Genomic DNA, 19,091 nt, shown 5'->3' on the forward strand with positions numbered 1-19,091 from the left:
AGTACAGGTATTCTTTTGTGTTGGTTTTGGGGAATATATTTGGGTATTATGATCATTGATGTTGGTGATGCTGAACTCGGGTGATAGTGATTTTTGTTTGTGAGGCGTGTTGGTGGTGATGATAGTGGAGTTTTAGCGCTGTGAGTTCCTGGAGGCACTGTAAGCGAAGAGTGACGTGCTGTCCAGATCTTGAGGTTGGAGACCGCGCGGTGTAAGTGATGGCAAATGCTTGTTTGTGTAAACTTAAGGCCTTTCGGGAGAGCTTTCTGCTCGCCTTTCAAGATTGTTTACTCAGGCCTCTGAACTGCGGTCTTCTCACTGTAGCTGGTAACTTTGATGCTTTGTTTGCTGGAGACAGTTCAATGTCGTGATCAAGAGCACCTTCTGAAGTTTAACCCCACATTGAGCAAGGTTCTTATTCCCCGAAGCTGGGGAAGATTTCTTGCTTTTCCAGTTCGAAATGCGGAATGTCCCAATGGAGTAAGACCGCGTTCTCCTCAATTCGATATAAGATCCAACACCATTATCTTCTTTCCGCTCACACTACAATCCTGTATCTTATCATCTTCTCGTCACTCTCATCGTTTTTTCCACATTCTTTCCATCAAATTTCCTGTCATTTTGCTCATTAAACCGCCGTCAAAATGCTCCGCGCATCTCTCGCCAAGCCCTCCCCCCCTGTCCTCCGCCGCTGCATGACATCGCTAGCCTCCAAAAAAGAAGGCGACATCTCGGATGCATTCACTTCACTGTCCGGGGCCCAACGCGAGCCTTTACCCGATCGATATCGTCAGCTCAAACTTAATCTCCTCCAAGGCCGTGAAGATAGGATTGTTCAATCGTGGAAAAAACTCCTTCGTGAGTTGAAGCGGGAGAATGAGATTGTTGCCAAGAAGGGACCAGGTGTTATTCCACAGATTGACTTCAAGGATCTTGAGAAGAGTAGTGATGGGCTGAGGAAGGAGGTCAAGAAGAGAGGCGTTGTTGTTGTGAGGGGTGTTATTCCGGAGGGTGAGGCGAGGGCGTATAAGGCTGAGGTGGAGGAGTATGTTGCTAAGAACCCATCTACACGAGGTATCTACCCCTACACTCCCCTCGCCAATTGACTTACACTAACGATATCAGCATTTCCACCTCACGATCCTCAAGTCTACGAACTCTACTGGTCACCACCCCAACTAAAAGCCCGCTCACACCCAAACTTCCTCACCGTCCAACACAATCTCATGTCCCTCTGGCACACCACCTCTCCAACCTCAATCTCCCTCTCCCAACCCTTCAGCTACGCCGACCGCCTACGTATCCGCCAACCCGGCGACGCCAGCTTCGCTCTCGGTCCACACATCGACGGCGGAAGCGTAGAGCGCTGGGAACCAGAAGGCTACGGCGCAGGACACGTCTACGACGCCATCCTCCAAGGAAACTGGGACTCCTACGATCCCTGGGACGCCAGCGGACGTGTCGACGCTGTGAACAATCGCTACGATGGACTGGGTGCTTGTTCGATGTTTAGAATGTGGCAGGGTTGGATGAGCATGAGCCATACTAAGCCTGGAGAGGGAACGTTGCTGGTTAATCCGCTGGTGAAGCTATCGATGGCGTATGTGCTGCTGAGGCCGTTTTTTAAGGCAAAGAGTGAGAGGTTGGGGCAGGGGTATTTGGACGAGGGGAACTGGGAGTTGATGAGGGATGTTGATAGTGAGTTGCAGGGTGCGATGCCGGGGACGGGACAGGAGTTGACGGGGGAGTTACATCCGCATTTGGAGCTTGAGAGGACGATGGTTCACATTCCTGAGATACAACCTGGAGATTTCGTAGCATGGCACTGCGACAGTAAGTCCCTTCACCCGTCCCCAATTTACCATCGGTACTAACATTACTTAGCAATCCACTCCGTCGACAAAGTCCACGCCGGCACATCAGACTCTTCCGTCCTGTACATCCCCATCTGTCCAATCACAGCCCAAAACGCAGAGTACATGGTCCGACAGCGCGACGCTTTCCTCCGTGGGACGCCGGGACCGGATTTCCCTGGCGGTGCGGGGGAGTCCGGACATGTGGGGCGGGGCACGGAGAAGATGCTGGACGGAGCGGCTCGTCGGGCGATGGGCCTGAGCGCGCTGAAGACGGAGGGGGAGAATGAGGTTGTTGCGGAGGCGAATCGGATCCTTGGGTTTTAATTGATGGCCTGACTGTTTTCATGGAGCGATTGTTATTCCTTCTCGTCGTCCGTCATGGTCATTTCTTCGATAACCTGTCATTTCTTGTTTCCGGGTATTTTCTGCTGTCATATTTGCCGGCCATTTCTTTGGTTCCCCGTGTCTCATTTGTATCAGGTAGTTTGTAATCAGAGCTGGTTTGTAAGCCGATGTTTCATGAATCGTGCGATATTCGACCGTTCAGAACACTTGTTCAACTGACGTCCAACGAAAGGCCTGTATCCCAATCCCGCACGGATGTCGGACACCGATGATCCGGAGACACTTAGCGTTACTGCCAGTCTCCGCAATGGTCTCAAAAGGCCCTCAATGGTTCTCAATGGATCCATTACTAATCGAGGAAGCATCTAGAGTCTTCAGCCGGTCGATCTGAGGGGAACTGGAAAGGTCCATTAGTAAAGCAAGCGGTGAAGACAGTGGAGAAAGGTTGAGGTCTCATGAAACGGGGAGACCAGGAGATATATATACCCCGTAGACATCGCCTCTCGGATTGTTCGGACAGACCAACTTCATCACGCAATAACTACTATACCCAATTCACACTACCTCCTCTCAAATTAAGTTTCACTCTCAAAGTCACTCACTGCCCATCATGAGCTACACACTCTACGACGCCGCCATCCTCCACACCAAGGAAGCCCTCAACTCCCTATCCTCCATCCTCAAAAAGGCCGAATCCCACGCCAACTCTGCCTCATTCCCCACCGCCAAACTGGCCCCTGACATGCTGGACCTCAGCTTCCAGGTCTACTTCACCACCGACACAGCGCAAAAGATCGTCGCGCGCACAACCGGCACAGAGCCCCTCACCCTCTCTCGCGACGAGTGCACCACATTCCCTCAATTCCACGCTCGCATTGCCCAGGTCCTTGAAGTTGTTGAGAAGGCTGACCGAGAGCTTGTCGAGAAGCGTGGTGCTGAGGTTGTCACTATTGGCCTTGGCCCCGGAAAGAGTGCGGATATGAAGGTTCGGGATTACGTGCAGGGTTATGGAATTCCTAATGTCTTCTTCCATTTGACTACGGCGTATGCGATTTTGAGAAAGGAGGGCGTTGAGTTGGGGAAGCAGGATTATATCGGTGCTTTCATGAACCAGTACTTCTAATCCTGGACAGTAATTAAGCTGTTGGATTGGGATCAATAAAAGTGATTTGACGTTGATTGAGGCTGCATGAGAGTGACAGTGATGAGGTGTTCTATAAGTGACCAAGATCCAACACTTACCTAACTTTAGGATAAGTCTGTACTAAACTTAGAATAGTTTTGACGAGTTATTCTAAGCTCTTAAATGATCTCAAGCTTTTGAGCATTGATGAATGCTTGATTGGTTCATGTCAAGTTCAGGGTAGCTGTAGCTGAAACTGTAGTCAAGCTGTCACACAAGATCCATTTGTCATCCTTGTCCGCCCCTCCATTTCCCGTGCCACTAACGCCGCCACTCCATCTCCATTCTTGAATTCAGCATCTTCAATTTACCGTCTTCTTCACCAAAATGGCTGCACACTGGTGGCTCCTCCGCGCAATCCAATCCTTCGAAGTCCGTCTTCCCTCTCCCCCAATAAGTGCCCTTACTAACAAATCCCAGGATCACATCGTCGCATCCGTACGCCTCCCATCCTCAATCTCCACCCCAATCTAACATATCTCAGATCCTCCGCCAACCGGGTTTCCACCGCGCAGTAACACGCATCCACAAGACCATCCACGAGAAGCAACACGGACGAAATCCGCACGAGCCTTTGGCACCGGGCGAGGCGACGGCGGATCCGAACACGTCTGGTAAAACTTCACAGTTTGCGAAGCATTTTCTGGATGAGATCAAGAATCAGTTTCGGGGGAAGCCGACGGATATAACGAGGAAGTGAAAGAGATGGATTAATGATTTATGATACCCGGTTACTCTGCGATTAACTACGATTGGATGTGATGGTGGGAGGCACAAGAGCTGGATTGAAGGATGTTGGATAAGTGAATGGAACAAGCGATTACCTACCAACTCGTGCGATACGAACCTCGAATGCTACAACCATACGCGGGATCTTGAACTGGTCAACGAGGAGATGGACAGTATTTATTGAGGACGATTGAGTCGCTCAGTTGAGCCGAGCAGACAGCGCTCTACTTGATCCTCCATACAACCCACACAACCCAGGACGATGGTCTGCGACCGGGACGGCGCAAAATCTTCCCGATTTTCTGGTCGATGGACCCTTATCTATCTGCGCCGTTAGCAAGAGTCGTTTGGAAACATGAACGGTCGCTCTACTGTACATTACCGCGCCTTCGGCCTGCCAATCATACCCTTTGCCGCTCCATGTCTTTTCGCTCATTGCTGAATCGTCTATTATTGCAAAAGCCATGTCCCTGTTACAGCTTACACGGCAGACAAACACGCCACCATGTTCATATCCCTCCCAATTAACGCCAATAATTGCCCCCATTTCTCCAAGCTCATCTTGCGACGTGCAAATCGATGATGTCTTGGCGTAGTGTGCTGGATATGTGTACTCGTAGCGTCGTCTTTGTCGTCGAGAAGAGCGACGATCTCAATGCTGGTATCTTTCGATGACGTTTTCCACATGGTGACTGATTGAGCAAAATGCATTCCAAACCAGCAACAAAGCCAATTTTATAGCCCGGACAGTTGTCGCTGACCGTGAGCTTCTGTCATCTCACGCGTGGTCATCGTCTTACCAAAACTCTGGAAATAGCCGCGCCAAGTATCACCAAAGTAAGTTTTTAGCCGTCGCCAAAAATAATGACGGGCGTAAGACACCTCCAACACCAAATCACCAACCAGTCATCAAAGATCACCACCAATCGTCAAAGATTCAGCTGACGACGGATGAGCTGTGCTCACGACAACGTAGCATACTGCCCCCAATCAACCCAATTCATCGGCAGCCCAATATCCAGATTCGCCTCCAGCGCATCCTCCACAGCCCCCAAGTTAAAACTCGGATCAATAGCCCCAAACACATCCGCCCCAGAAATCGCATCGATCAGTGAAAAGTCCACGGCCTGTTCCACGCTCGGCACAGCATTAACCATGCTTGGATTCGTCACAGCCACTGGATTCACCAGCGCCGGCGTGCCTTCAACCGGCGGCGGTGATTCCCGTGTAAGCGTGTTAGCAGCCCGTTCCATCTCCTTCAGCACCCGCTCGCCCAACCCCGCTACCACGTTGGCGCTCCAGAAGTAATCGCCGAATTTTCTGAGCATTTCGCAGTTGCGACGGAATGCGTGCATGGCGCGGGAGCGAAACATGGGGAGGCGAGAGTGGCGCATCTTGCGGTACTCTACGCTTAGGGCGAGACATACGGCGTATGGGACGAAGGGCATTGGGGATAGATGGTCGCGCAGGACGGCGCAGGCGATGCGTTCTGCTGCGAGGGAGCGACGGGCGTTGGCAGATGGTGGAGGGAGTGTAGATGCTGCTGTAAGTGTACCCGGTCGTGGAAGCCGACACGATAAAATAATCACGGCGTGATAAAATGTTTCGATCGTTGCTGTAACCATTAGCCAGGTACTTTTGATCGAACGGATGACTTACCAATTAGTGAACCCGGTACTTTGAGCGCATCAGCATTGACGATCATGGCCTCCAGAACCGGAAGATCAATATAAGCAATCTTATCCAACCCGCTCGCCTCAGCACTCGGTCCCGGGCGATACAGCTCAATAACCTGATCCAACCACTGCACCACACTCAAAAACAACCTGAAGCACGGCGGTCTCTTCCTAATACACCCATCCAGATTCGCGCCTATATCCCTCTCATGCATGAGACACGGCCTCCCATACACCGCCGCATTAATCCGATCAACCGCCCAGACCGCACAGAACAGCGTTTCCAGCTCTTCACAGTTCGGCGCGTCGTACCTGAGCAGATGAAGACCTAGCGTTTGGATGTGGTGAATAGCGCGGCCGCCGAGTTGCGCGGGGAGATCTGCTTCTTCGGAGGAGCTGGGCTGGGTGTAGAGGGATAAAAGGATGAGGGCGCGGATGTGAAGGACTCTGTCGGTAATGATGCTTGTTTCGAGAATTGCGCGGACGGCGGAGGAGATGGATTGCATGAAGTCTTGGCAGGGGAGAAGATCATCGCCTTTGTTTTGGAGATGCAGATACCGCGCCATGCTTGGATCTGTAGATGCGGCTAGACAAATGAGCTGTTTCAACACCACACTCGCCGGCTCATCGCCCTCCAGCGTCGTCTCCGGTATAATCGGCATGATAGGATGAATCTTGTCCAAATACAACGCCTTTAGTTTGAGGTAGTCTTGATGTGGCGGAAGACACGATAGACAATGCTCTTTCACAAACGGTAGTAAAAACTGGTCCATTATGGGCGGCGGCCGAGAAGTAATGAATTGACTCGCTTGTCCAGGATTATTAGAAGAAAGCCATATTCCCACATCTCCTTTCTGCGACGTCTCGCGGATGGACGCTGAGCCTGTGGCTTCCATGAACATGCCCTCTGGATTGAGATCCCCTACGAAGCGGGATGATTGGTTTGGCGTGCTTCCTGACTCGCGCCTTGGAGTTGGCGCAGCAGGACTTGCATTTGCGGTTGAGTTTGCATATTGAAGCGATGAGTCTGGGAGAGCAGTTCGTTGTGTTTGCAAGGGTAGTGATCTGGTGATGTTAATTGAGATCACCTTGGGGAATTGAACCAGAGCAGTGGTAGAGGCCCACTCACGTTGACCGGGATGTCTCATCTTCTTCCACGGGAGGCGACGTCTCATCGACTGCATCTTCAGCATGCACACAGCGCCTCTACTCAATCAGCCCCCACTCTCTCCAAATATACCTTGGGTAATAGATGCTCACCTTTTTCTTGCGACATGATGCGCAAGCGTGTTGGACCTGTTTGCGTTTCACGGGGAGACCGCCGCGCGAGGGATCTGAGGCGACGAATTTGACATGTTTTGAAGGAGTGGGCATTTTGTCTGAGATGGCATGAGTGAGCGATGAGATGAGAGTCAGTGGGAGGATGCTAACGTTAGTGGAATAAGGTGAAGGACGCGTCGGTGTGGAATGGAAGGGGATTAGTCAGCTCGGTAAGATTGGTTGGCGGACAACACCAAGAGTGAGTATCACGAGAATTTGAATGGGGTGGTTTGTGCAGCGGAAGCATGCTCGAAATGGATTGTTAAGAGTGCGATAGAGATGTTGGAGGATATTAAATGTGACCAATCAGTAAAAGGAGGTCTGGGACCCGAGAGTCTGGGTAAGCGCCCAGAAGGAGATTGCGACAGAAGGGAAATAGCAGTTTGGGAATGGCTTCAATTGCCCTGTCATCTGGGTGATGGATCTTGAGTGTCAGATCGACCGGGTGGCGGGTCATCCCGTATGTCAAGACACCCTCACATTGAGGCTGCAAATAACACAGACAGTATATCTCGTCAATTGCAACTATCCAACATGCAATACTCTCCAACACAAAACAATGCATTATCGTCTCACAACATCAACAGATCACCCGTTGCCCCTTCAATCCCCCCGAAATCTACAGTGGACCCCCCAAACAAACAAGCACCGTGAATCCTATGGCCCAAAAACACGACCGCTCCCACCAAAAAACATGGCCCGAATTCACGGCCCCATACAATTCTCCAGCGGCCGTTTTGCGAGACCCTGCATGTAGCAAAAACAATTGGTTCTTATTCCTCCCGAGTTTACGCGCTAGGCTGTAAAGGGGAAAAGGTAAACATTATGCCTGGAGGTTGTGTAAATGATGGCCTGGGGATGTTTTTGTTATGCTGGGAGTTGTGTTTTTTTTTAAATGCGAGGGGTTCGCTGTTTTGTTGATCTGTTATTCATGACTTGTTCAGTTCATTGGACTTGTTTTATTCGTCTTGGGTGGTCGCTTTACTTTATGAGTCTTCTTCGTAAACTGCTTGACGTCTCATTCAATTGCCATACTCACTCATCATGGAAGACATTCATCTCCCCATCGCAATAAGACGCTCCCGTCGCAGCAGCATCAAGCCAGAGCCAGACATGCCCTCATCTCCTATGCCCTCCAAGACCCCCAAGCGAGGCGCCAACCGACGAGTCCGCTTCTCCGACCCAGGCGCCTCTTCATCCGGATTAACCCCCATGGTCAATCGCTTCACAGTCGCAACACCCAAACGCCGGCGTCACTCATCCCTACCTATCCAAACAACCCCCAGCACAATCCGCTCAAGTCCAGCGCTCCCTGAAAGCGGTGAAGTCACTTTTTTGCCACTGCGACAAGTCCTCGACGGTCGCGTCCAGCGAAGAATTCGTCGCAATGGTCTGAGCGAGGAGATGAACACAATTCAACAAGAAAAGCGCCGTCGGAATCAAGAAGCAAAAGAGGAAATTGAGAAGTTGAGAAATGAACTAAAAGCGCGTGATCGCGAAATCTACGAATTGCAGAATGCGACTATTGTCATCGACACAGATCGGATTTGGGATCTTGAGAAACAGATCCAAGATCTTCAAGATGAACTGTCCAAGAGATCAGGCCGCGCTATGGATCAGAGTAGAGGGTATAACTGGACCCTTGCAGCGAGGGAGAAGTTTTCTCAGGATTTCATGGACATGACGCCCGATGAGGATCAGTTTGGGGATGAGACTATGGCGCAGTTCATTTGCAGTACGCCTTCGAGAGCGCGTACTTCGTTTATGACGCCGCCTGCTACGAGTCCTACTGTACCTGGAACACCGATCTTTGAGCCGGTTGAGACAACGGCTATGGTTGGTGTTCAGGCTTGTTTGCCGGATCCCAAGCAGCTGCAGTTAGAGGAGGAAGTTTCGTCGCTTCAGTTGGAGGTGACAAAGTTGACAGACACTCTCGAGTCTTACAAGACTCTCAGTGGACGCCTGAGCAACAAGTTGTCAGACTTTACACCCAGGGATCAATCAGGTCTCGAGGCACAGATTGACGCTATGCTCCAAACAATGTCCGACAGAACACACGCCCTGCAAACCCTCACATCCTCCATCACAAAACTCGGCTTCACCGGCTCCGACGCCAGCGAAATGATAACAACCCTCATCACCAACTTCCGCGCTGCCCGCTTAGAACTTGAGTACCTAACTCCCGGCGAAATCACCCTCCCCCTATCCTCCCACGGTGCAGAAGTCTTAGATCTCATGCTCACGCGCCTGCGCGACATGGCGAAGCGCGCAAAGGAAGATGAGGATGCTATAGATGAGTATCACGAGATTGAGCTCTCTCTACGGAAGCAACTCGATGCAAGAGTTACAGTCATGGATGGTTTAAAAGCAGAGATGGGAAAGGCTGAGAAACTCATCAGTGACAAGATTGCGAGGATACGGGAGCTCGAGGTTGCGAATCAGAGGCTCAAGGGTGCTGTTGACGGGTATATCCGCGACATTTCAGAGCTGGAAGATCTCGTTCAACGAATGGAGCGTGAAGCTCATGATGCACACGATGAATACGCTGTGCAACTAGAAGTCAAGCACAAGATCCTCACCCGCAAAGAAGACACCATCGCCTCCCTCGAAAGCAAACTCTCATCCGCCCTCTCCCGCTCTTCCGATCTTCAAGCCCAAATCCTCAGCCTTCAAACCACCAACACACAAACCATCTCCGAACTCAACAAAAAGCACGGCTCAGCACTCGCAGCGCGCGATGCAAGCGTTACAAAATATCGAAGTGAGATCGACAAGCTGAATGAATCTCTCCGCTCTGCACATGATAAAATCTGTGGACTACGAGTTGAGAACGGTGGCTTGAGGAGGGAAGTTGATGAGGAGAGGGTTAAGGCGAAGGAGGTTATCGATGCGATGAAGGAGGAGCTGGAGAGGGTGGTCAAGATGAGTCAGGAGTTTTTGACGCCGAGAAAAGAAGAGTCAGAGGTTGTGCAGAGGCAGGGGGGTATGAGGAGGGTGAGTAAGAGGTTGAGGGGGAGGGATAGTGGGATGGGGTTGTTGGATGAGGAAGAGGAGGAGTTTTTCTAAACATGGCATGGGAATAGGAGTTTGGATGGACATTCACTGGCATTTTCCTTTGTTTAGCATATTATTATTTAATTCATATTCATATTGAGGTTGAGGTTGTCAGTGAGGGCGGGTGGCCGTGATGACTTGCCTTTCTGAGTAAGTACCGATTCGATAGCCGATGAATACCGATCTCCACACCAACCAATCTAATCAATCACTCATATTTTTTTTTCTCATTCGGAATTACCGTCCGAGTTCGGCCGTTCGAAACCGCTTATCAAGATCCAATCTCATCTCAATAATCTCGCATCCCTTTCACTCCCCATACTTATACAACCCCAGACTCTCTCACTTACACATCACCGTCACATATACCCTTACTCACACATAATGACAATACTCATCCTCCGCCCAGCATTCAAACATCCCCTCCGCCACCTCCAACGGCGCTTCCAAACCTCGCCCCCTAAAAAAGACCCCGTCCCAGTGCCCGCCACCGTCGCCCCCCTGCCTCTATGGCAGCGCCTCGGACCTTTGACAACAGCTGTTCAGGCTTATGCGCGTGCGCAGAATAAGAGTCCGTATAAAACACAGGTTGCCACCGCGGTGGTGATTTACATCGCAGGGGATCTGAGTGCGCAGTATGTTAGTGGCAATGAGTATGATCCTGTTAGGACGTTGAGGAATGCGGTTATTGGGTGTGTTGCTGCTATACCGAATTATAAGTGGTGAGTCTTTCTTTTTCCTAGTTATAGTGAGAGTATGAGTGAGGCCGAGGGTGAGCAACTTTACAGTTTGATATTAATATTCTGTCCAGGTTCATGTTTCTCTCCCACAACTTCAACTACTCCTCCCGTCTTCTCTCCCTCGCCACAAAAGTAACCGTCGGCCAAGTCGTCTTCACGCCAATCTTCAACACATATTTCTTCGGCGCCCAAGCCCTGCTGTCCGGTTGCGACATCCCCGGGACAATCGAGCGCGTCAAAGACACCGTGCCAACCAGTATTATCAACTCCTGCAAATTATGGCCCATGGTCACGGCGTTTAGTTTCTCGTTTTTGTCGATTGGGTGGAGGCCATTGTTCCATGGTGTTGTGGCGGTGGGGTGGCAGACGTATTTGAGCTTCTTGAATAGGATGGCTGAGGTCAAGGAGAGGGAGAGGCATGAGAGTGAGGGCAAGATGGAGGTTGGAGAGAGGGTTGGGTATGCTGTTGCTCAGGCTGCTTGATTACTTGGGAGGGTTTCTTTTGTTCAAGGTTGGGATAGACTTGGGTTTGATAAATTAGACAAAAATGGCGTTTGGGTCAAATAGACAATTCTCTTATGTTCTGGCTTTGCGAGAATGAAACATCCAACAGCTTCCTGCGACAGGGATCAATAAATAACCAGCCATTTCTGAAGAACCTTTCAACCTGCTCAGTATCTAAAACACCAAGGATCTTCCAACATAGCCCGGGAGTTTAAATCCACCGTAACTGATACTGGCAGAAATGCTACTCTGGAATGGAGAGATGTTCAATAGAGCCGTGCAGGTTTGCTTTATAAAGGACAAAATGGCCTGCGTCGCTTTGTAAGTTCATCGTGGCCTTCAGGTCACGGATCAATATATTATCACTATTATCAATTTTTTATTACCAGCCTATAGACATAGGTTGAGTCGTGTATCTAAGCTAGCCAGACCTCGTTAGTTCTGATTTGCATTTCCCCTTCCTTCAACACTTGGCTGTTCTTTCTCAGAAACCTTTCAATGCCACGAAACCAAGGCCTGCAGCTTGCATGAAACTATCAAATGCAGAAATGAACTCGGTGTATTCATGATGCCCAGGAACGATGCTGCCCTTTTCAGACACGGCTATGCACAGTCGCCTGCAAGCCACAGCGCTAACCACGCATTCGATAGATCCATTCCTTTCTGTACGTCTCAGCTCAGCCAGCCCGAAACAAAAACCATCAGCTCTCCACTTCCCCATGAATTTCCCTCGTTCGGAACCCCAGGGATCGGCCTGGAGCGACATGCATGGCCTAGATCCATCTATATCATCAAAGCGTTTCTATGTCCCGTTCGGAGGCGAATCATGTGATTGCCGAGTCGGCGCCACGAATATCAGAGCGCATCACCTGAAATTCCAATGGTGCGATACTCGTGAGCCATGTTCCGGCGGGGACTCTCCTTTGAGTCTTAGTCACGATTTCATTATCCCTGAACAACGGCAAGGCGTCTAATATCACAGAACATGCATGCTTTGAAATGTACTCAATGTGATACTAGTTGGACTCCATTTGCTGGACAAGGTTGTAAGTTTGCAGTTATCGTGTCCTCATGTAGCCACAGAACTTCTTAGCTGGTGATAGGCAAAGACATGCAGAGAATTATTGAAGTGAATTCCAGAGGGAACGGATATGGGTCGGAATGTGGAATCCATGGACCTCTGAACTCAGTTCGAAGACTTCACTAAACATTTTACGTGAAGCCAAAGTTCGAGGTTTGACTATATATAGTTGCTCTACTTGCAGCTACCATCATTCTCATCATCAACAACTCTTCAATTCTATCGATTCATCGTCTACCCTTTTCTGACAACCTTATCTTCTCACTCATCACAATGTTCGTCTACGAAGGCCGTCTCGACTGGAAGCCCTACGGCGATAACGAGACCTTCGTTATAATCCTGCCTGACGGTCCAGTCCGCGTTGGCGACACCGCCTATCTCTTTTCCCAATGGACAAAAGATGCTCAGGGCACCAAGAAGGCCAACTTCTTCCAAAAGTCCGCCATCGAGAAGGTCTCCAAGACTCCCAGCGGCGATGACACCTTCATCGCCAAGGCTTCCTACTACAGCTGGGAGATCACCTCCCACGACGTCTACGGCAAACTCGACGTTGTCATGTCAAACCCCGCTGGCGCTAAGAGCAACATGCCGTTCAAGCGTATCTGGCAGTCTAAGGGCGAGGAGGCCACTGGAGCTGCAAGGATCTGGACTGGTAAAATTTCTTGGTCCAAGTATGCTAGTGACGAGATGAGTATTTTCATCGTCCCCGAGGGATTCGGTGATGGAAAGCCTGTTCTTTCGCTTTGGCAGTGGACTCATGATGACACTGGTACTGAAAAGTCCCCGTCCTTCCGCGCCGAGTCCCAAAAGATGCTGTCTGGTGCCGGAAAAGGCGTCAAGTTCTCTTACCATTCGTACTACGATATTACGTGTACTTGGGACGAGACTACGGAGAAGCTTGCTGTCCACATGAAAGGACCTGAGGCCAACCAGGATCTTGGCGAGTACAATCTCTCCGCTTTGATTGATCGCCACTCACAGTAAGTCCGAGGTCACAGGCTCATTTCAATACTAACCACCATTCAGTGACTGGAACCCCCCAGAGTATTCTCCTTCGGAGAAGACCGAGGTCGAAGTCCGCCTTCCCCAACCTCAGCCGTCTCTCCCTCGCATTCTAGGACCCCTTCCTTTCCCCAAGAACCTCATTGACACTCTGCGACATACCATCGCCTTTGCCGATCAGGCTGGTTACCTCGCCAAGTACGCTGAGGATGTAAGTAACCTCTATTGACTTGAACTAACATTGGCTAACGACCGCAGCGATTCAAAGCACTCGATGCCGACTTCCATGCTCGAGGCGAACAGCTCAATGCCGCTACCACGGAGAACAGCGAGCTCAGGAAGGAGATCAAGAAGCTAATTGATGATCTCAATGTCGAGAAAGCCAAGACCGCTGATCTGACCAAGAGACTCGCCGACACTCGAGCAGCTCATGCTGCCGATCTCAAGAAGAGAGATGAAGACCTCGCGAATGGCAAGAAGCACGATGATGAAGACCACAAGACGATTGACCGACTAGTTTCTCAGCTTGAATACGAGCGAGCTTCCAAGGCCGAGGTGCAGAAGAAGCTTGACCAGACGACGACTGATCTTAGAGCCGCCGAGGCTCGTCTCCAGGTTGAAGCCGCCAAAATCATTGATCTCACCGCTCGCATCGCCACCCTCGAAGCCCAACTCGAAGTTGAGAAGCGAGAAGGCGGTAGACTCCGAGGTGAGAACAAGCAGAAGGACGAGACCATCGAAAAGCTGGAGAAGGCCAAGAACGATCTCCAGTGCCAGCTCGAACAGGCACAGGAAGATGTCAAGGACCTCGAAGCGCTTGCCAAGGAAAGGAGCGTGACAATCAGCGAGAATGGTGATGAGATCATCAGGCTCAACAAGATCATCCAGGTCAAGACAGATGCGTTTGGCAAGCTGCAGACGGAAATGAATGAGAAGGCGAAGGAGCTGAGGACTCATATGCATGAGGGTCATGTTACTCCTGCTCCTACTGCTGCCCCTGAGCCTAAGCTCCGCTTCAAGTGTAACATTCGAAGTGAGAGCTCAAGCGGCAACAAGAATGTCTTCTTCGACCTCAACGGCGCAGGTGGCCAGAACCCTCCTGTTCATGCTATGTAAGTACTTCCCTCCTCGACAAATCGTGATGACAACTAATTTCTGTTAGCTCCGATGGATCGCACAAGTGGAACTCCAACCAGATCTGGGAGATCTTTTCAGTTCCTGGCTCTAACACGCGGGTCATTATCAAGAACGCGGGCAACAGCTTTGTCCTCTTTTCAGCTGGTAAGTACACAACTCTACACAACAGACCAGATTACTTACGAAGGATATAGGACACGGACAGACTGTCAAGTGCGAGAGAAACCGCGATGTCTCTGACCTTGCAGCTCAGTGGGATCTTCAGGGCGCAACAGTCGAGAACGTCACTGACAGCACTCAAGTCCGGTAGGTGACTCAACATCTTATGTATGAACTACAAACTGATGAGGGATTTAGATTCCGCAATGCTAAGGACGAGACGTACCTTGATCTGTCGGGTGGCAACACTACGAATGGCACAGCTTTCCTGACCTACAACGGTCATGGTGGTGTCAACCAGGCTTTCAAGCTCTGGAAGCACTAGGGAGGGGATTGCAGGGATGCGGCCTTGTCTTTCTACTCCGTGTAGTTTATTGAGTCTTCTTAGTGAAATTGACTTTTATCATTTTGCGCTTGATTGGTTTTGCCACATCGTGACTCCGGAGAGCGATCAAGATTAAGCTGTTGTCAATCCTGCTGAGCAGCTTATCCTCGCTTGCTGCATGGGGTATATACCCTCCATGAAAAAGGGACTGACAAGTCTGAAGTGATTGCCTGTATCTGTTATGCAGGGATTGTTGCATCCCTCAGAGCGCTGAAGCATTGCTGGGCAAGAGAGCAGTCTTTTGATGTGGAGGTTTGTTTCTGGGTTGGTGCGACAAGCGTAGGGTGGTCAGGTTGTGAGACATGCAAGGGGTTACCTAGCTACCACTTGATTCAAGACCAGCAGATGCGTTTGAAATTGAAAAGCGGTAGAGCCAGTCAAATTTGGAGCAAATGTAATGATGCAGTTGGTAAAGCTAGGTTTTACATGGCACAAGGGACGTTCTAAGTGAGGAAATCTAGTTGACTCGCTGACATGGCAAGTCTTTGTTTTGCTTCTTGTTTAATAACCTATACCGGATACCAACTTCGGATGCCTGGAGCCATAGGAATAGTGCCGAAGGCAAAACTGGTTCAACAGAGTCGGCAAGTAAGATCATCTCATAGTAGCTTTAGTTCTCAACAATCTAGTGTCCCTTTCTACTACGCGGTGAGGACATCATCTCAAACCAGATTGATGGTCTTTTATTATAGGCGAGATTGACTGGCGTTCAACCTCATCGCTATGACGCGGACTATGGCTTGGTAAGGTAATTGTGGTTTGAACCTACATACATGATAATCATTCTGGAGCTCTAGAGACGCCATTCAGGTGTGAGTAAGCACAGAAGTAACCCTATTATAATTAATATACAGATGAAGAATTAAAACCACCAAACTAAGTGAACTTGTTCAGATGGCAAGCCTTGACAGTCGACCCAGCCATGCCAGGAATAGACTTCCCACTTGGCATCCTCACACTCAAATCATTTCCAGCGCAACCACCTCCATTCGCCCAAAGATACGTAAACGGGATAGCATCACCCTTCTTCAACTGAATCTGATACGAACCTCCCTTCCACAACTGAGAGTTCTGTCCCGTTCGCGTCCCCTGGATAGCCCAGGCGTTGACGTTCCACGTATACGCTGCATCCTTGACCCAAAGATAACCCCAGTTATCAATTGTATCAGGAACAGAGAACGTATACATTCCTGTCTCTTTGGCGTAGAAGTATGCGTTGTAGAGAAGTGCTACTTGAGAAGAATCGAATGTTCCACTGCCGGAGAGGGAGAGAGTGCTGCAGGTGCTAAATTGGAGGGTCTGCGTGTTGCCTGACGATAGCGGGGTTTTGCCTTTGAAGTAATTGGTGGTGAAACCATCGTCGTAGATGTTGGCGTCGAAAGGGCAGTTGAATCGACGATAGGCAATGTCGTTGTTATCAGCAAAGGTAGTCTCGACAACCCAAGCGGTGACAGTCGAGGTCTTCTTCTCAGTAACGGTTGAAGTAAAGACACTGACTGACGTAGTAGTGATAACTTTGGTACTGTTTACAATTAGCTCTGAAATGGAAAAAAGAAAAATGGTAGGAAAATTACTATTCTTCAATGGGAGCAACAACATCTGTAGAAGCTGTGATGAAAGTCGTGGGCTCAACTGTCTCAGTGATTGTTGTATGAGCTGTAGGTTCTTCGAGATCAAGACACGAGCAGATATCAGAGGTTTGAGCCTCAGTCCAGTCAGATGGTATCGCCTCAGGAATCTCAATCTCATCCTGGCCACGCTTCTCTCGATAGGGGCCGCCTCGGTCGAAAGTAGGAACTGGGGCAGTGTAGGAGTATGCGGTGTCAAGGCATGTGATTGTTTCGATCGATCGCGTTGAAGTAACGGTTGCCTCTGACCACTATCACAATGGTTAGTACACGCTCTCCAAGTATGGTCAGTGCATCTTACCTCAGTATTCGTCTTGTACTCTGTCACGATTGCAGTTATGCCATCGTAGTTAGTCTCAATACGCGTGAGAGCGTCGGCGGTGATGGTGGCGACATCGACTTGGTACACGTTTGTGGGATCGGTTGTTGCGTAATCGGTTCTGTACGGAACGTCATGAGTGAGAGTTTAAGGTTTGTTGAAGTAGGGAACTTACATGGTATGCGTGGTCATAGACAGGTAACTGACACAGAAGGGAGAGGCAACTGGGTCAAAGGCCAACATTGAGATGACATATGCATTGTCATAGCAGAACTCAGAGGTAGAAGACGGCGCAGCGGTTGTAGCCTCAGTGGTTGTACCCTCGGTCGTGCTATGCTGAGTTGTTGAAGGGTCAGTGATGGCACCACTGGTAGGCTCGATAGTATCGGTTGTTGGCTGCGTGGCAGACCCAGTTGTGTCGTCGGTCGTTGGGAGAGTCGTGTGAGAATCAGTCATAGCCGTGCCAGTAGTAGGCCCATCGGTAGGTTCAGTGGTTGGCTCAGTCGACGATTGAGTGGCAGGGTCAATTGTGGCCTGCCCCGTCAGTTCAGTCGTAGTAGTACCAGTTGCAGTAGCATCGGTGGTATCATCGGTGGTAGGCGCGGTAGTAGGTTGTGTCGTTGGATTCACGTCGGTAGTACCAGTCGTGATACCAGTAACAGCAGTATCAGTAGAAGGTCCAAGAGTCTCTATCCCACTGGTGGAGACCAATACATCACTACTTCGAGAACCAGTTTCAGATGTGGAGCGACCTTCAGAAACAGATCCAGAGTTGGACAGTAGCGTAGCCAACGTGGTGGAGCCCCCAGACGTGACGGTCTCAGAGCCAATAGTCACAGATGAAGTGGCTTCCTCTATACCAGAAGACTCGGAAGTGGCAGTACGAGTCGCATCTGAGACTTCAACTGAAACGGTTGAAGAGGGAATGCTGGCGTCGGCAGACGAAGAAACAGACGCCCTGGAACTCACAGGCTTGCATGGCCCAGCGTAGGTTGTAGCAACCGCAGCCGCGGCTAGAAACACCTTGTGAAACAACATCGCAAAACGAATGACAGATAAACGAGTGACTGCGCGAGAAAGAGTGAAAGCGCGATGAAGATTCCCAAGTAAACACAGAGAGAAACCTCTTTATATCCATCCTCCTACCAAGGTCTAGATTCTTTACACCCTGACGCTATTTCCGAATGGCAGGCCCCTAGCAAATTTGATCGTCATGTATTTTAAGCTTATGTGTTGGTGGCTTCCATGCTTTTCGAAATAGCATGGCTGAGAAGTCAATGGTGTTTGAGCTATTGGCAATAGTATTGGAAATATCGTGTGTTGCTGGCGGGGCGGGTTGAGGTACCTGCATTAGTGCGACTGGTCGGGTTTGGACCCTGTTGATCAAACGTTGATCATGTTACGGTTGGATAATAGGGCTGTTAGGGGAGGGCCAGGGGGCCTGGTTACGCTAAGATTTGCGAGCCCCGGCATTAGGCAACATTTCATCTACAGCTGTTAGATTAGTAGGACCTCTATATCCTAAGGTCAAGGTATACCTTTAAAATGCTATAAAAGGATTAATAAATATTAACCAAATATAACTAACATACTAAGATAGTAATTTATATAATACTTATGATCATTTTGTACTTATTTATTATAAATAAAATATTAAATAATAAAATCTATTGTTAAATGCAAAGCTATATATAAGTTTAATTTAATAACAGAACTAATTTAAATAAGCCTTATATAGTACTTAACCTATTTTAGTATTCTAAATAGACTTATTTAAGGTAGGCTACCAAGATGTTCTTTTTTACTATAATGAGTATTTAAAGTCACAGTGTTTTGGTAGGCCCACGTACTGCACCCTCCACTTTCAAGGCGTGCCCTATAAGGTTGACATCCAGCAACAACATCACCATAAGACAGACTTCCATGACTCGTCGCAATGTCGAGCTCATCTTCACCGCCTAGATCAATGTCAT

The 19,091-nt window shown here is 49.5% G+C and overlaps 8 protein-coding genes across 8 annotated transcripts; 6 read left to right on the top strand and 2 right to left on the bottom strand.

Moving 5' to 3' along the window:
* The first annotated feature begins 469 nt into the window (after positions 1-469).
* FOXG_12918 (uncharacterized protein) lies at positions 470-2,396 on the top strand. The gene is made up of 3 exons (XM_018392861.1): positions 470-1,074; positions 1,126-1,833; positions 1,885-2,396. Exons 1-3 carry the CDS (start codon positions 645-647, stop codon positions 2,178-2,180), a joined length of 1,434 nt encoding a protein of 477 aa, XP_018251458.1. The 5' UTR covers positions 470-644; the 3' UTR covers positions 2,181-2,396.
* A 152-nt stretch (positions 2,397-2,548) lies between these two features.
* FOXG_12919 (uncharacterized protein) lies at positions 2,549-3,527 on the top strand. The gene has a single exon (XM_018392862.1). The coding sequence runs from the start codon at positions 2,812-2,814 to the stop codon at positions 3,322-3,324; it is 513 nt and encodes a 170-aa protein (XP_018251459.1). The 5' UTR covers positions 2,549-2,811; the 3' UTR covers positions 3,325-3,527.
* Positions 3,528-3,652: 125 nt separating this feature from the next.
* Positions 3,653-4,733, top strand: FOXG_12920 (uncharacterized protein). Its single transcript, XM_018392863.1, has 3 exons — positions 3,653-3,756; positions 3,805-3,822; positions 3,869-4,733. The coding sequence occupies exons 1-3, from the start codon at positions 3,712-3,714 to the stop codon at positions 4,082-4,084; spliced, it is 279 nt and encodes a 92-aa protein (XP_018251460.1). The 5' UTR covers positions 3,653-3,711; the 3' UTR covers positions 4,085-4,733.
* Positions 4,734-5,075: 342 nt separating this feature from the next.
* Positions 5,076-7,163, bottom strand: FOXG_12921 (uncharacterized protein; the record flags this gene model as incomplete). Its single annotated transcript, XM_018392864.1, has 4 exons — positions 5,076-5,728; positions 5,773-6,854; positions 6,919-6,995; positions 7,050-7,163. 4 exons carry the CDS (start codon positions 7,161-7,163, stop codon positions 5,076-5,078), a joined length of 1,926 nt encoding a protein of 641 aa, XP_018251461.1.
* Positions 7,164-8,153: 990 nt separating this feature from the next.
* On the top strand, positions 8,154-10,175 carry FOXG_12922 (uncharacterized protein; the record flags this gene model as incomplete). Its single annotated transcript, XM_018392865.1, has 1 exon — positions 8,154-10,175. One exon carries the CDS (start codon positions 8,154-8,156, stop codon positions 10,173-10,175), a length of 2,022 nt encoding a protein of 673 aa, XP_018251462.1.
* Positions 10,176-10,547: 372 nt separating this feature from the next.
* Positions 10,548-11,386, top strand: FOXG_12923 (uncharacterized protein; the record flags this gene model as incomplete). Its single annotated transcript, XM_018392866.1, has 2 exons — positions 10,548-10,885; positions 10,975-11,386. The coding sequence occupies 2 exons, from the start codon at positions 10,548-10,550 to the stop codon at positions 11,384-11,386; spliced, it is 750 nt and encodes a 249-aa protein (XP_018251463.1).
* Positions 11,387-12,761: 1,375 nt separating this feature from the next.
* On the top strand, positions 12,762-15,111 carry FOXG_12924 (uncharacterized protein; the record flags this gene model as incomplete). The annotated part of the gene is made up of 6 exons (XM_018392867.1): positions 12,762-13,468; positions 13,515-13,701; positions 13,749-14,602; positions 14,653-14,771; positions 14,822-14,933; positions 14,985-15,111. 6 exons carry the CDS (start codon positions 12,762-12,764, stop codon positions 15,109-15,111), a joined length of 2,106 nt encoding a protein of 701 aa, XP_018251464.1.
* A 936-nt stretch (positions 15,112-16,047) lies between these two features.
* Positions 16,048-18,156, bottom strand: FOXG_12925 (uncharacterized protein; the record flags this gene model as incomplete). Its single annotated transcript, XM_018392868.1, has 4 exons — positions 16,048-16,693; positions 16,746-17,050; positions 17,101-17,239; positions 17,294-18,156. The coding sequence occupies 4 exons, from the start codon at positions 18,154-18,156 to the stop codon at positions 16,048-16,050; spliced, it is 1,953 nt and encodes a 650-aa protein (XP_018251465.1).
* Between the last annotated feature and the right edge of the window lie 935 nt (positions 18,157-19,091).

Source organism: Fusarium oxysporum, chromosome 9, assembly GCF_000149955.1.
Source record: "Fusarium oxysporum f. sp. lycopersici 4287 chromosome 9, whole genome shotgun sequence".
Classification (NCBI taxonomy): Eukaryota; Fungi; Ascomycota; class Sordariomycetes; order Hypocreales; family Nectriaceae; genus Fusarium; species Fusarium oxysporum.